Source organism: Lepisma saccharinum, chromosome 1 (assembly GCF_977018435.1).
Source record: "Lepisma saccharinum chromosome 1, izLepSacc3.1, whole genome shotgun sequence".
Classification (NCBI taxonomy): domain Eukaryota; kingdom Metazoa; phylum Arthropoda; class Insecta; order Zygentoma; family Lepismatidae; genus Lepisma; species Lepisma saccharinum.
The window spans coordinates 78,323,763-78,340,978 of record NC_139229.1 but is presented as its reverse complement, the minus strand read 5'-3'; the positions used below and the strand labels follow the sequence as shown (position 1 = coordinate 78,340,978).

Genomic DNA, 17,216 nt, shown 5'->3' with positions numbered 1-17,216 from the left:
AACTAGTTGCATTTAATTAGGGTTTCGAGAAGTCTCATCTCAATGACTAAATTGAGTAAGTACATTAAAAATGGTAATAACTGAAGTGTACGCTGAAATATTTGGGACATTAAATTTCTGATGGGACATATTTATATTGAAGAAAGATAATATACATTATTAAAATATGGTACTTACACAAAATGCTAGTGATATATTATCCCTTACAAACCATAGCAGTTTATCGGTATAACGTTTCGAGTAATTTTCTTAGGTCATCGAAAGCTGAATTTTCTACAGGTCACGAAAGAGACCAATCAACATATCTTCTTTTGATCGAAGAAATCACTGGAGTATTTCGGTAGGTACGCCTAGGCCCTTCATGGACTGTTGCGCAAAGGATTATTATTTCGAATTTGTAATAAACATGATTTTAATAATTTTTTATGGAATATAACTGCTATCGTCTCACTATCAGTGAAAGGTGCATCATAAATGTAATTGTCAGTACTATTAACAGAAACGGGTGGGAATAAGTGCGTTGGGGTAAGAACACTTCTTCTGGATGCAAAGCTGCAGGTATGTACTTATATACCGTAATAGGAAATAGTCACTTCATCTGAAGCATTGAAAACTTGTCTGCAGTCCCTGATGCTAGAAAGATCTGATCTGGCATGGAACATAAATTCTATCTTATATATTTAAATTTTACTTGTAGGGAGCAAGCTGAATAAAATTGACTTTATTTTCTGTATTTCTCTAGGCGTAGGGCATCATACGAGAAGATCGAAGGCATCAATGATGCTTCTTGTTCTGTTGACCCTGATGCTGCTTCTGCCATTTATGCATAAGGCCGAGTCATGCAGCAAGTAAATATTAATGTTTAGGTTTGAAATAATTGCATCATACTGATGCATCATGCTGTGATATTTTAATAACTAAGTATGTATGTAATTGTACATAGATAAGATATTTATAATGTAATGATAATAATAACATGAATTTGTTAATATTCAATATTTTCTCTTGAAGAGAGACATGCATATGTGCCGAAAGGTTGAGAAAATAAAATATTGAGTCATTAAAATAGAATTATTTCTATTTTTAAAACTTGGATTAATTGGTAAATAGATTTTATTGTTAACTCAGTTATTATTGTTGCTGTGTCAACAATGTGTCAATGTTATAATTTATATTTTTTAAAAAGATATAGACAATATAACTTTGTGTGTGTGTGTTTGTCATTTGTCTTGCTTAGAAATTAAGTGTAGTAATGAAATTTAAAAAAAACGTCAATTTGTAGAAGAATTATATCGTGTGTATATTATGCATTAGTACAAAGTTTGAAAACATTTATTTGTTCACATGACTTATTTCTACACCTTTTGGAAAGCATATTTGTTTGTAGACAGATTACTTTTCATTAATAATTTATGAATTTCTTTAATTATAAATATATATGTTTATTTGGCAGAACATGTTTCCAATAAAATGTTTTAAGTTACTTTATGATGAACTAATAATTTTACAGTGTGTAAAACATTGAATATAGAGGGATCAATCCATATGAAGTGTATGAAAAATATTTTTTTGTGCGTGTACACTAGTGCTGTGATGAGAGGATTTCACACAAGTGCCCAATAGTTTGCACAAATGACGCTAGATAGCGTATGGAATTGACATCATCATGACGTCACGAGTGAATAACGCTCGAACAGGCAAAACGACTTGTAACATGGTTGCTACACATCTAGAAAACCTGGAAAACAATCATCAATATCTCTGGAACAGTAATGCCTAGAGCTTTGGAACAAGCTAAATCGCATTTTGCACACATGATCTGCAGTTCAATTCAGGACATAATAATACGAGGGTGAGTCAAATAAAAACCTTAAAAGTGCTGTAAAAATATATGTATTCAGTGGAAGTGAAACAAATGGTTATCATTTTTCTACATAATCCCCTCCATGTTGAATGCAAGTTTCCCATAATTTACAAAGTGCTTGTATGCCCGGAAAAAAAATATTTTGGTTGGCTGCGTAACCACGTATGCCACTGTCTCGTTGACGTACTGGGAGTAAGGAGGATGGGGTAGGCACTCAAAATTGTCGCAACAGTCATTCGGGCAGTATGTGGCTTAGCATTGTCATGCTGCAAAATGACACCTGACGACAGCAGTCCACGTCGCTTTGACCTTATTGCAGGTTTCAGATGGTTCTTCATGAGATCACAATATAAGGCACTAGTTACTGTTATCCCATAGAATGGCCTCAACAGCTGCTATTCTCCGACATCACAACTCGATGTGCTTGGCCTGGGCGAGGAGCATCTGCAACAGATGTCACACCACTTCTGAATTTCCTACTCCACTCATATACCTGTTGCTGTGACACACAAGCTTCACCATACTGAGTCTTCATTCTACGATGAATATCCATACGTTTAATACCCTCACTCGTCAAAAATCTGATCACAGAACGCTGTTCTTCCTTGGTGCATGTTGTTAGTGGGACGGGCATCTTGTAACTGCTCCTACAACGACGACTTGTCACCAACACTCTTCTACCACCTATTGGAGAGAGTAAAGTACGAGCAACAGCACCACCAAATCTCATCACTATAGCATAAATATTAAACATTTTAAGACACTTTTTAAGGTTTTCATTTGACTCCTCGTATCTGTAAATTATTTCTTAAGTAACAAATTTTAGTTATAAAACTTGCATTGCTTTTGTTAAAATCATATATTCAATAGGAATGGTACCGAGACAATTCTTGGTCTCATCTAGGGTGACCAACTCTCCTCTATTTCCTGGGATCTCCCACATTAGAGCCAAGTTTCTTGGATCCTCTCAGCTCCCGTATTGACATTCTATTTCTCCCGTACACAACCAAGATCACGAAATTTGAATTCTGAGTTCGAGCCACACAAAACTTCAACTCAACTGCAAAATCTTGCACGTTCAACCTTTTGTGGGTGGAAGTGGCATCATATCTTACCGTAGTTGATTGATGCTTAGGACTAAGAAACATGTAAACTTGTAAATTTTTACTATGTATATTCTGTAAACAGGGTGGCTGTTCACAGGGTATTCCTTATTCCAGGAATTACGTGCGAATTCTACGTGAATTTTTCTCCTTAGACGTGAAAAATTGCAACTTTTATTAATCCAAATGAATTTATACATTTACAAATGCCCAGAGGCAAGTTTTCACAGTGTAGCTTTCATTTTTATCGAGGAAGGAAAAAGGAACTTGTGTGGAAAATAACACAGAATTCTTGTAGCATTAGATTAGTTTAGTACATTCCATAGCATTTGTAGATATATTTCGAGTCTTAGTATGTGAAATGACAAATGTAAACTCCGCACCTTAAAGTGAATATTTTAAATGGTACATATACCGTTTAATTGAATTGGATTAGAATTTTTGGATGTATTAATCTTGCACACTCTTTGTATTGTTTATATATTTGTGCGAGTATGAGTGTGGGTGGTGCGAGGCGGTAATCTGTACGTACCTGTACTCTTAAAGTTCGCCTTGAAACTGGGAATTATACATGAGTGGCCACCCTGATAAAATGTAAATTATCTTGTTTAATATTATCCATTCCATAAACATTTCCTGCAGTGTTGCTGCGCTGCTAAAAATGCACAAAATTTGTTGCGACTAAATCTTCTGTAAATTCATGGCTGAAAGTTGGTCACCCTAGACTCATCTCGAAATTAAAACTTACCTTAAACAAATGTACATTTGAGTACAAAATGTAACAAACAAAACTGTGTGCCTTCAGACATATCAAGTGGATATCTACCAGATTATTTATAGATAGTTCATATATTTTCTTTATAGTAATTACAGAGTCGATCCATAAGTGGAACTTGTGATTTGAGCTGCATATTCGAGATTTTCAGGATAAAATTGCATATTTTTTTTAAGGGCATCAAATGCAAGTAAATCAATGGTAAAAATGAAAGTAATAATATTTTGATCAGGAACACAATAATTATCAGTGTTCAAGGCTTTACTTTTACTTATGAAGGATTGTATTGTCTTACTTGATTACTAAAGATAAATATATGGAACAGCATTGTATCTAGTTCTAATTGTGTTCATAATGATGATTTTTTACTGAACCTTGTGTAAGAAACTACAAAATTGTGTATGTAACTGAAATAAGAACCTTCAAAACCATTCATAATAACGTTACTGATCATAGAAATATATGAAATTACATCTGTAAAAATTGATTTGCATTTTCCTAAAAATATTTGATGGTTTGGAACATTTGAGTACAAAATGTAACAAACAAAACAATATAAAATAAATTATGTTTTGTATTGTCGTTATTATTAAGGTAGGTTCAACGGGCTTGTTGGTAGATTCTTGTGTTAATAAATATAACACACTGACTTTGAATTTCAGGAATTATGCACATGTCGTGTATTGACACCAGGTTTTAAACATAGATTCTACACTATTTTTCTTTGTAGATGTGAAAGAATAGTGGTGACAAGCACAGTTCAAAACACTTGAAACAGAACATGCCCTTGCACTTCATGCTAGTTTCAGACCATTGTGGTCAACATATTTATAAAATTATAGTTATTATTGACATCCTGAGATGGTGCTGATGCTCCCATAAACATTTTAATAAACTGTTACTACTGCTGTTTACTACTTTCTCTCATCTCATGTTTATCAATGTATTTTTTGGTCTCAAAAAGTGCAACTAGTATCATCACAGCTTTAGTCTTTTGTTTGAGTGATTGATTTTGTTTGTTTGATTTCACTTTTCAGGCACTTTGGCTTATTGCGAAGATGAGAATGAGTGATGATATGATGAAATTGATGAAGGGTCATTCAAAGAACACCCATGTGCAACCTGGGACCCCTGGCATTGCAGTGTGCTGTTTAGATATTTGCGGGGCAGGGAAGTGCTATTGTCACAATTAGAGCTGAGTCTCATTATGTGGGGAATTAGTCAAACGTTCAAAGTTTTTTTTTGTTTTTGCACCAGTTTTGTGTGAAAAAAAACTTAATTTTGGAATAACATAACATTTAATTTAATAATCTGATGTAATTCTTGAATATTTTAAGCAAAAGTGTTGGTAAATTGGTGCAAGTAATTAGAATGGAATACTTGCACACTAATATTAACCAGTATTTTGAACAATTTTCAAGTATCTGTATCGCTGGGAATTGGTGCGAGTATCAGTTGAAAGTGATATCGGCTCAGCCCTAGTCACAATATATTCCTTGAATCCCAAAATTGTAAATAAAGTAAAAGAAACTTTCAACTATCCTGCCATAGAATACGTATTTTTGAAATTTTCTTAAAGAAATGGATTATTGTGTACACCATACAATATTCTTGGAAGTGAAAAACTGGTGAAATTTGTATTTTCCTTGTTTTCAAGTTATTGTAGATAGTCTGATATGCTGACCTTGAAGAAGCTTGTGGACTAAGGTGTTCACATACAGCAGATATTTTGAACTAGGGTGATCATATAGATATGTCCTTGATTTGTTTACAGTTTGCACATTCTGTATGGCCCACTCAGTGTTCCTTGGTATCTAACATGTTGAATGTTGGACTCAGAATCTTGCTACCAATACTCCTTTGCGAGTCATTTCATGCAATTATCATTAATCACCATCACAATTAGTATAAGGAGGCAGAAAAGTGACCTCAAGTAAGAAAATAATTCAAGAAATGACAACTGCTTTGAATTGGTTTATTTTACTTCGCTTTACTGCCACTTTTTGGCTAATTATGAAAATGAATGATATGAAATTGAAGAAGAAACACAAAGATCACCCCTAGCAACATTGCATGCTGTGATAACCACTCCCACATAAAGTGCTTGAAACACCTCAACATGGCTCTTGGAATGTCCTGCTTACATGCTCTGTATTAGCCATAAGAGAGTTTGTGGACAACGGAGTTTACATCGATATGAGTTGTGGGATGTGTTTTTTTCTTTTTCCTAGCATTGATTTTAGACCTTGGAGCATTCTCCTGTATATACAGTGTGAATGTAATAAAATTCATTGCTTAAATCCAGTTTGATTTTTACTACACTTGTTGATATAATCAGAATCTCCAAAGTTGAAAGAATTGTGCTTGCGTTATATTCTACAAAACCATTGTTTGTAAGGTTGGAGGTAAGCTATAGTTATTTTTTATTAATAACTAGAATTAACAATTTTGCAAATTAAATCCAATACAAAAAAGTATTTAAAAAGTAATTTCACAATTTATTGAAAAAGATCAGTATGACTTGAAATGTAGGTTTACATGTCATATTTTATGCAGAAAATAAGTGGCTTTTTCATGGGGGGGGGGGGGGGGAGTAATGCCACAGTTTTAATTTAAGATTCATTTAAATTCAGTCTTCCATCAGAGATTGATTAATGGATACAAGCTATCCAAAACGGCATTCAATAGGGGACAGGTGGATAAATCTCGTAGTAATTGTGTAAAGTAATCAATTGAAAATGAACGTCTGTGCCTTCTAGTGGCAAACATCTGAACCAATAAACTGAAAAGAAAATGCCTATGCCATCTAGTGGCAAACATCTGAACCAACAATCTGGAAATTTAATGCATGTGCCATCTAGTAGCAAAGGTCTGAACTAATATAATTTTTTTTTTTTTTGCAAAACACCCCTGGTACCTCAAGTCAGTAAGGCCGCTGCTGCAAGTCCCAGAGCCCCAGGCCAATCCCTCGGAGGGACCATTTCATTTAAGTGATAGGAAATGAATATAGTTGTGGACTCCTGCGAGCCCCAAGGGGTAGCCTCGAAAGGCAGGTAGGGCCCCTAACGGGGGGGGGGGGGCATGAGGGCTCCATAGAGCCGGGAAGGGGCTTGCATTCGCCCACGGAAAGATGATGGTTGAATGGAAGAGCAGGGATTAGGTGCAGTAGATGGGTAGAGAAGAACAGAGGATTAAAAGCAACGTTCACTCGGCCGGATTAGAATCCACGACCCTGAAGTCTAGAAGCGACGACCTTACTGACTGAGCCACCAGCGATGAATCAATCAATTTTTTTTCAGAACTTGTATTTATATTTCACATTCACAAATGTAACCTGAAAAAATTTCCTGGCTGAGATTTGAACTTGCAACCTTGAGATCTTTAAGCCATGCCCATACCAACTGAGCTACGAAGCTTCGTACTGAAAGTAGCTTTGGAACTTGTAATTCTAGCAACGTTTTGTAATGTAACCTGAAAAAAATTTCCAAGTTTCCTGGATGAGATTTGAACTCTCTTCCTTGAGATCTTGGGGCAACACTCATACCAACTGAGCTATCAAGTTTCTTGCTGAAAGAATATTTGGAACTGGTATTTACCCAAACTTGTATCATCTTTTAAAAATGTTGGTGTTGCTAGCAACAAAGTGGTACAATCTGTTAGCAAAACTTAGAATTTCCTTCTCGACATAAGAAGAGTTTGTTTGTTGGAGCATTTTTTGTAGTTCATTCTTATTTAATAATCTAGGCTGTTCCAATCTTTCAGAAATTTTCATTTATATTATGCTAGCTACTCAGAATGTACATATGTATGAATTTTTTAATAGGAAATTAACATTTTGCACGTGACAACTAATTAGTTCGTCTACAATTTATTTTAGCTAATTTTCATTTTTATAAATATTTTCAATGCAAAGGTGGCTTGCACATTGTTGAATAAAGTTTATAATGTGCAGTATTTTGACACTATTGTAATTTGCCAAAAATATAGTGTTTATTTTTATTTGCATAAAAGTTAAATGTATATGAACAAATGGGTCATACCCTCTATTTGATTTTGTGAAAAAAAAAAAACTATATATTGAAACCATAGTCAAATTATTTGTTGTATGAGTTTCTTTAGACATAAGTGTGTTGGAAATATGTAGTAGCCAGTAGTGCTGGAAATTTTGTCAAGGTACACCATCCAGTAATTTCGAGTTTCAGTGATATAGTGGAACCACAAGCAAAACAACCTGGGCAGACCTGCGACTCCTGTGCACCGTACTCCCGAGAGGAGGAGAGTGGACCATCCTTCCTTATGGCCCAAGCTGAATGGAAGAAGGGAAAGCGGGGACTTTTCATCCAAGGTTTTTTTTCCTTGTGGTCGCTCTATAGTTCCTCTGAGCAATGGGGGAAGGAATATAACCCCTGCAATTTACTCTTCTGTCCATTTTTTTGTTTGTTTGTTTCCTACTGACATGTTTGAAGAATTAATTTCTGCCTGAGCAGTGCAGTTAACTGAAATAACAGTTTCTCTGTCTGAATTTCCTGGTTCCTTCAATTGTGTTACACATTGCTACCAGAATTTTTGTCAAATGTCTTCTACACAACTTAGCCCATTTAACATGGTAGCGAATGAACCAGACTCATCATTGTATATCATTTCTTATGTACACTCTGCTACCTCACTTAGTACTCCGGCAGTTTGTTTCTTTATACAGTGCATTTGCAGAAGATACAACTCAACTTACAAGTGTATCAATATACACTGTACAAAACACACTTTATTACTAACTTCGTTCTCCGTACAATTGAATCCTCTCATGTGCATTACATCATGCATATACTTTGCCTCCATCCCAGGGCCAGTTTCAGGAGACATTGAAAGGTCAGATTTTGGACAGTATGGAAAAATTGATTTTCATTACAGGAGCTTTCAGACCAAAAAGACATGACATTCAATAAGTGGCAAAGGCACCTTCAGTCAATAAGAAAGCATTCACCACGAATGTGCAAACAGACCGAAGCTACACGTTGTTGAGAACTGTCATCCCAGTGACTAGCAACAAGAGGCATGTGCAACTTGGGTTGCTTTAGTTTGAAAGGTTCAATTTGTTTCTGAATGTTGGTTTCCAAGACACATGTCACTTTGGTTTGAAAGCTCCCAGAGTGTGTAGCAGCACTGTCCACGAGAGAGGTTTGTGTGCATGCAGATGCAAGAGCAGCAGTTATGAGAATCACTTTGAAGGGAATAATGCTAAATAGGTTAAGTATTGTAAATTAATTCTGTGGGGGAAAAAAATAGTTTATGAGCAGATCACATACTCCACCAGTCTTCCCTGGGTTATCTTAGCATGCTCCAAAATCAAATCCTAGGTAAGATTCCATTGTTTCATCCATTTTATCAATTTACCATTGGTCTTTGTGGTCATGATTAATCTAGATGTCGAAAAACTTAAGACAATCAAAATTCAAAGTCATCAAGTCTCCTGTAGAATTATGCATTTATATTTTCTTGCAGGATATATTTTCTGTGATTCTCTGGAGATTCTACCTGCAACAGCAACATTTAATTTCCAAACTGTATGATCACCCAGGTGACAATTTGTTTATGGGTTGGTTCTACTTCACAAAGAAAATATAATTCAGTAGATTTAATTGTACATTGGCCTCAATATTGAGAGTTTGGTGGTTTTCCACCCAATCTTGCCACTGAGGGGTGGTCCTATTCTGTCCCAGGAATCTCTGGAGCAAGCGAATGAAAAGAAGTCCTCTGCACAAGTAGGACTCTAGGGAGTCTGCAGGAGGGGAAATTTGTGCATAAAGGGGAAAAACATGGCTGTGGCTACCAGGCATTTGCAGCAGTGCGCACTGCTTTGGTCTGCCCATTCGCTTTCTCCAGTTCTCAACTGTTATGCATGGCATTTGTCCACAGATTCCAGAGAAGAGTGTAGGTTAGCGTTCTCACCTGGTTTGCTTCCAAAATTGTTATTTAGTGAGCGAATTTTGATGGAAACAATGGCTCTAGATTAATTTTGGAGTGTTCAGTGTGTGAAAAATCAATGTGGATTTTGAAACCAGTTCAATTTTACGAACTTCAGCTAGTCCCTTTTATGAAGGGAAGAAAAACAAAACATTAGTGTAGCAGTATCTCGACCTTTTAGGAACTTTTATTTCATCCTACGGCATGCTAAAATGGGGTTTTGGAATAAAATATCAAAAGTAGGAATACTTAAGCTGTCCCATGTTGCGTAAAATGTGTCACACTGAATTTTTCTGGACATGCTCCCTTTACCATACCGAAGTTAACCTCAGTCTTGGAGGGTAGGCCCGGTTACCAACGGGTGGTGAGTCAGATGTTCTGAATGTGTACATTACTGTTATAGATACAAAAAGTACCCCACTTATGATCAGGGTTGCTGCCATGATTCCCAGGTCAAGCAGCTGGGTGGCAGTTTCTGACTGGCTGGAGGTATTCTTCCTCTGGACCCACGGCTTCTGTTGGCCCTGCACTGGCACTTAGGTCATGGGAAGCCCATTACAATTTGCCTACCTGCGATTCCGAAAGCAGGTTGCTTACACGTTTTATATGTTGTCGGGCATGCCAAGTAGCAGACTTTTGATCTCGCCACCAAAGGTCCCTTGTTCGAGCCCTGTTTTTTTTTTTTTTTTTTTTTTGCTAGTGTCATCGAGTCATAAGCCAAAATATACAAAAGTGGTTTTCATACCAAATCTACCCACTGAAAGAAAACTATTGAACTGTCTTGGAACAATTAAGATATTTTCACAGCTAAGATGTACAAATGCGTGAATTTTTTACCTTCTGTGAAAAAGTATTCAAGCCAAACTCAAATGAGTAATGGGAATTAACTAGACCAACAATATTTGTGATGGCAAGAAATTTGTGTACTCTCATTGCTACTGAACCTAAGAGTGCTCGTTAACAATAGATTATTAACAGCTATAAATGCTGTCTGATAACCAGTTGAGGACATACCGACAACTGAAATAGCCAATTATTCCCAATTACTTACACAATATATTTGTACATCACAATTTAAGCAGTTAGATGAACAAATAGGTAAAAAAAAAGTTCTGAAAATATACACAGCGGTAACCAATTATTTGTAAATATAGTGATTTACATTTATTGTAATGTATAATGTTACTTAAAAATTACAGACTATCAAAGCAACAAAAACAAGGGAAAAAGATGAATCATGTTTTTAACACCGTCAGAAGGTATCCTTACCAATAGAAATCCACTATTAGTAAAACACACGATAAAATGAAGTTACAAGCAACTGTTAAACGCATAAATCAAAACATTTACATCTGAAAAATACCATGCTCCAATATGGGGCATGAAATTTCTTGGCTCCATTTGGCCGTTAAGTTGTAACCCACACAAAAGCAAAGATGTGTATTTTCTTAAAAGTTAAATATAAACAAAGGTCTGTGTGAACTAAAACTTCCAGCATCAATGAAATTCCAAGTTTTTTTACTTCTAAGTGGCAAGATAATGGCTTAATAACTTCTTTTACCCAAGCACCATGTTCAATCTTGATTTTTTATAGAGACAATCAGCAGACCGAAAAACCTTAAACTTCTTACATTGTGGAACTTGTTGTACATTAAAGTAGTATTCTAGCATATATATTGATATATATATATATATTTCAGTGACACAAAATATTTGTAAATATTACACTCAGAGCAAAAAATGTTTAACTTAGTACTGAACAATTTACAAATATGGCTGAGAAAAAATAAATTAACATTTATAGTTAACTTGTGTAATGAGAACATGATCTGACTTATGTTCCTGTTTTCATAAAACCTTCTCCGTTCATTTCTGTCAACCTTTATATCTGACACCGACATATAAAATGTGTTAATTTAAGTAGCAGATTTTTGTTTAAAAATGTGATCAAACAATCAAGTATACAGCATGTCATAAAATATTTCATTCCAAGGAAGGTAAAACAACAAGTCACTTTATAATGCAACCGGTTCCATGTTTTAGCATTCAACGTACTGCACCCTTCATTTGAATAACTGTCACTTGAACATACTTTTATACATATATATATACTTTTATATATATATAATTTTTTCACGTGTATAGCAATTGCAAAATATTTCAACATCTGATCACACAAAAGTTGTATATTTTAGTGTTTTTTTCTTTTGTAACTTCTGGGATGGGGTTAACTGTCTGATTGTGGTGCACAAATTACAAGCAGTCAATACTGCAAAAAATCCACACGCAATAAACAACATCACTCCCATGTGCAAACCTTCACACAGTCTTAATAATATATTTATATTTTCACCTCATTTACAATCTACACAACATTTTCATTTTTTTTAAGGAAAATAAATTCCATCAACATTCCATCGTATTCCATGTAAAGAATATTTTTTTCCCTTCACACATATACACAGCATGTTGTTCCTGGTAGTGGCCATATTAGAAAAAATCTTGAAGTCCATTCAAGGTTTCTAACAAAAAATAATAATTATCCTTACTTGCGATGGCAAGCTTCAGTAAAATTAATTTAATGTTATTTTTCCTTGTTTTCTTCCAGTGTCTATAATTTCACAACAAAAGAAACTTAATGAAGTTACAAATGCCATTTCGAACATCCTCACATCAGCAAAAAAGTAATCATCTTTGGCTTTGCACCAGAGCTTCTCGCAAGTTTAGAAATCTTCAGCATTTTCACCACTAAAATAATTCAATTACCATCATTTCATGTCTTTTTCTGCAAGTTTAGTTTTTTTTCCTTCCATGAATGATGCAACAACTTTTCTCGAGCCTGCTCTTATTTACTTTTCACACACAGACATTCTCACTCAAGTTACAAGTCTCTGGATCATCACCTGATGGTTGACAGCACAAAGGATGCTACTATAACCAAACTGTATGCCAAAGTGGATGGCGTCGATGACACCACAGAAGCTGTGTTTCCTTGTGTTTCAGTACACTGACCTGAAAAAAAAAGAAGCACACATTAACATGCATCCCAAGTAACCAAAAGTGGTTGGCCCACACCAACAGTAATTTTGGCCGTGGTTCCAATGTTGGGTCAACGTGTGTGGTTTTAACGTTGGGCCAACGTGTGTGGTTTTAATGTTGGGCCAACGTATGGTTTTACGTTGGCTCAATGCACTGAAAACTAAAGAATAGATAGGTTTGTTTTCTGATATATACATAATTTCTTGTGAGACCAAATGTAAACAATAATTCAAGTTATTTATATAAAAAAAATACACAGCACTTTCTCAGTCACATGGTATCATTGTTTTCAAGGCACCATACCTTCAAGTGGTAGCACAGAAACCTTCTAGAGTTTACTTAGCTGCACATATCATTGTTTAACCACCCTTACAAGAATACCTGTAAGAATGTTATTGTTCTACTACAGCAAAAGAGACAAACAATAAGCAATTCCTAACACATCTTTCATCCATGGTTGCTGACAAAGGACTGGTGAATGACTGCAAGTTAAAAATAGCTTCTACTTCCATTGAAATTATATTTCCAGTATGTGCTGTGACTGACATATTCAAAAAGAAACACTGTTACATGCCACTTATTTCACAATAGAATTTTCAGTTGAATTAATTAGTTAATTAGTTAGAATTAAGTTGTCTTAGCATAAAAAGTTATTTTTAAAACTGATTTTGACTCACGTTTCCATGGTTGGTTGGTCCAAAGTAAGACCAACATCAATTTGCCAACCAATGTAAAGCCAACCTTCCCCACGTAAAAACTGACATGGGATAGAACATGAAATAATAGGTGTCCAAAAGTGTGTGGGGGGGGGGGGGGTTGAACAGGTCCATCGACCCCTCCCTCAAGGAAATTCGCATCGTTCAAGTTAAAAATATATCAGAATGTTTGTTGTTTTTATTGTTAATAAAATGGAAATAAATTCAGTTAGTTATTATTCAAACAGAAAAATGAAGTGAAAAATGTTAAAATCGAAAAAAAAAAAGTGCAAAATACAGAAACGTTTCAGTATTCTACCATTCAAACCAAAGAAAATGTAATTTCACAATTTTCAAAATTCCAAAACAGTTTTATGTGAGAGGACATTATGACCAAAATTTCTCCCTAACTTCTAAAGTTTTTCCTTGAACAAGGTACGTACACTAACTGTTATGAAATGTTAAAAAAATGCTTGTGCTGGATATTCACTCATTTGGTGGGTCTAGTAGAAACGTTCCCTCAAAGTCATAATAGTAATAATATAATTTTCAATAAAATAAGTATATGACTTTATAATAGCTATTATTTTATAATTATAAGTATGATAATTATTATTTTTACTATCAATTGCTTGATCCCCTCTCCAAAAATTTCTGGTGATGCCCATGCATGAAGTGTGAAATGGAGTTGAGGGGAATATTCCAGTTCCATTTTCCTTGAACTTCCTTGAAAAGTTAGAGGAACCGTGGTTCCTGTTAATCAGTGAATAATGTCATTCATTGCTTCGTGAAATATCACTGTTTTCATGTGGAATTACAATTACAAATATGTCCACATTTCAAAAATAAATGTATATACATTATACATTTATAAAATAACAGCAAAAATCACAGTGTGTCCCATAATTTTCCGGACTAGGATGAGAAAACTGGAACCGCACACGCAATGACACTCTTGGTGTATATTATTCAAAATACATTCCTTATGCTTCTGGAAGTCTTTGAAGGGAATTATGTTGAGATACTCTGTCGAAGCTCTTTGAATGTCTGCCAACAGCATCGAACAATCATCAATGTTTGCCCCCTAGAATTGATTGTTCGTTGGTATTGTGAAATGTTGCAATAATTTACCTCAATGAGTTCTGTGCATCAATACACACGATTTGCAAATATTTTTTTTCCGCCTTTGGCAACACTTTGCTTATTTGTTATTAAAACATGCATGTTCTTACATATGTTTGTCTCTCTAAATTTTCCCAATATACAGGGCATTCTCTTGGCAGAAAGCGTTTCTTCTCATTCCGTTTCGCTATTCCGTTATACGGTCGTAAACATCGGGTTGCGTGACTTTTCGGACACTCTGTATTATTGCATAAAATTATGAAACAAATTGAGTTCAGTGCACTCGGTGTTTCTTAAAAGTTATTGCCACAGTACAGTACAATTACTAAGGTTACATGAATAATCATTAAAAATTTCTATCAATACTGTTGCATTTAGCACTCTTCTACTTACCAAGATTGGTTACATTAAAGGCCCACATTCCATTGATCCCTGGGCTGATGTTTCTGAGGCAGGAGCCTGTGATGCTCGAGAAGTGCATCATCTTGTCGTTCTCTGTAGAGATGAAGCAGAACCTGTGAGCTCCGCTGGAGGAGCGACTCACTGGAGAAGCAATCAAATAGTTGGTTCCATTGTCTTCCCAGCTGCCATGGCAAGAATATGCTGCAAAAAGATTGCAAATTTAAGTTTGTGAAAGTTTCACGCAATAGTAAATTTTCATTTTTTCGTTATAAAATAATGGGAGTTATAACCTGAACTCCTCCCTCCCCTGGCATGCCACTGTTAACTTGCATGTGGTTTATTGGGTTAGATACTTGAAGGTGTCTCTAATCTGTGACAACCTAGTTCAAATACAATTTTATATTTTTGTTTTTCTTTTGTCAAACTTATCAGGAAAACTGCATTAAAATTTTCATATGGGCAATTTAAAATATTTGCTATCCAAAGACACTAACATTTCAATAGCTGTTACTAAGAACATAATTGTAAACAATGTGAATCTAAATATGGAATTTTTATATATATTAATTTTAATGTCCATACCCATTTTCTTATTACTGTATATTTAATATTTATTTATTTTATCGGACTTAATTTTGAATTACAAGAATTAAAATCAAAATATGTTAACAATGAAGCACATATTGTCGTATGAGAACCAGAGGAACGTAATTCCAAAAATGTGGTTTTGAGTTTTATTAAAATAAACTCTGAAGAGTTTTATTTGGAGTCAGATTGACGGATCTCCACTTCTAATGCTTAGCAGTAAGGTGGAGTCCCATTACTCCAATTTACAGACTTCTTAAGAGTCAGACATATTCCTAAGAACACATTATTTCCTCTCTCTCCTGTAAATTTTATAAATTGGAGTTATGTCCTGATTCTTGCACAACGATATATTCATGAGATTGTGAAGAAATTGCATAACCAAAATCGAAGAAACCACATTTAAAAAAATATTAATCTTAAGGGTGCATTAGTAAATTTGGTAACAAAATCATTACATATTAACATAATTGGAAGAAATATCTACTGCATATATTTGTATGCCATTTATTAATTAATGCATAACATGTTCAGAGCTCTGTCAAACATTGCAGCGTTCGTCCAGGTTTTGAGTTCCTGTTATTTTATAACAATGAATGTAAATTTTTTATTAAACCAATGGGAAGGTCTTGGACCGATTGAACTCTTTCCTTAAATACAGATATTAATTCATAATTCGATCTTGAACATAGAAGCATTAGTAGTACAAAGTAGATAATCACTAAAATGACATAAAATTAGGTAATGAATTATTTCTTTCCCTACGCATCCTCCCTAGTTCAAAAACAAATTTACATTCTTGTAAAAAAAATATACAGAACCATTATTTCAATTTATGTTTGTTGTATCTTTACATATTAACTTTTAAAAATACTTCAGTAACTTCAACTTAGTTTTATGTGAAAAAATGTAATTCAAGTGATGAAATTAGAAGTCTTTCAAATGTATAGTTCCCAATTTCTCTTTAATTATTATCTGGGTACATAATGTAAATTTTTACAGTGGTCATGTTGTCAGCGATTGCCCTGATGAAGTTTGAAAAACAAAATGGTGCATGCTTCGTGAATAAGTTTACATTTATTTCTGCAACATGTTAGAACATACTAGCCTATAGCATTTACTTCCTCAACTCCATCCAACCTGCATGTCTTTTTCCCTGATAATGACCCTAAGATGGCATCAAAATCTCAGAATAATTAAGGTTCCAAGCATGTACTAATTTTAATGTATTTCAAGGATTTTTTTTTTAACATTCCAAGATTACCTTCAACAATCTAACAAAAATATTTGTGTTACAAATGTGACTATATCTTGTTAGGGTCTGGATAAAATCCTCCCTGATAGGGATGAATATTTACTCGTGCTGTCAGGCATGTTTGGGTCTAGTGCTGGGAGGGGTCCTATAATTCTGCCGCTGTACTAACCAGTGTGCAATCACAGCGCAGAATGCTTATTTTGACAAAATCCTGTTTCCCTACTGGTTGCTTTGTTGTAACGTTGTCGACTCTTACAAAAGCGGTGGGCCTAATTGGCTGTTTGACCGCAAGTTCCTTCGCAGGTAAACACGGCAACACAGGGTTACTGTCATAAAGGCTGTCTGGTTCCTGGCCCAGTGGAACTGTAGCACCCTGTGCATACTTTGTATCCTAGTTTATACTATTCAGGCAACA

General features: G+C 34.9%; 2 protein-coding genes across 5 annotated transcripts in view; one reads left to right on the top strand and one right to left on the bottom strand.

Annotated features, from left to right (window-relative positions):
- The window catches only part of Ctns (lysosomal cystine transporter cystinosin), a 100,090-nt gene extending 95,507 nt beyond the window's left edge, over positions 1 to 4,583 (top strand). For 2 of the 4 annotated variants that reach the window (XM_083133295.1, XM_083133291.1), the window contains exon 12: positions 743 to 4,581. In XM_083133295.1, coding sequence (XP_082989421.1) covers positions 743 to 852 — 110 coding nt within the window. In that variant the 3' untranslated portion in view covers positions 853 to 4,581. Of the gene's footprint in view, positions 1 to 742 lie in introns of all 4 variants that reach the window. The other 2 variants (XM_083133286.1, XM_083133297.1) reach the window with 2 other exon arrangements.
- Positions 4,584 to 10,529: 5,946 nt separating this feature from the next.
- The window catches only part of LOC145996780 (uncharacterized), an 892,808-nt gene continuing 886,121 nt past the window's right edge, over positions 10,530 to 17,216 (bottom strand). Inside the window, exons 11-12 of the mRNA XM_083133317.1 lie at positions 14,953 to 15,162; positions 10,530 to 12,715 (exon numbers count right to left, since the gene is read on the bottom strand). Coding sequence (XP_082989443.1) covers positions 12,603 to 12,715; positions 14,953 to 15,162 — 323 coding nt within the window. The 3' untranslated portion in view covers positions 10,530 to 12,602. The remainder of the gene's footprint in view (positions 12,716 to 14,952; positions 15,163 to 17,216) is intronic.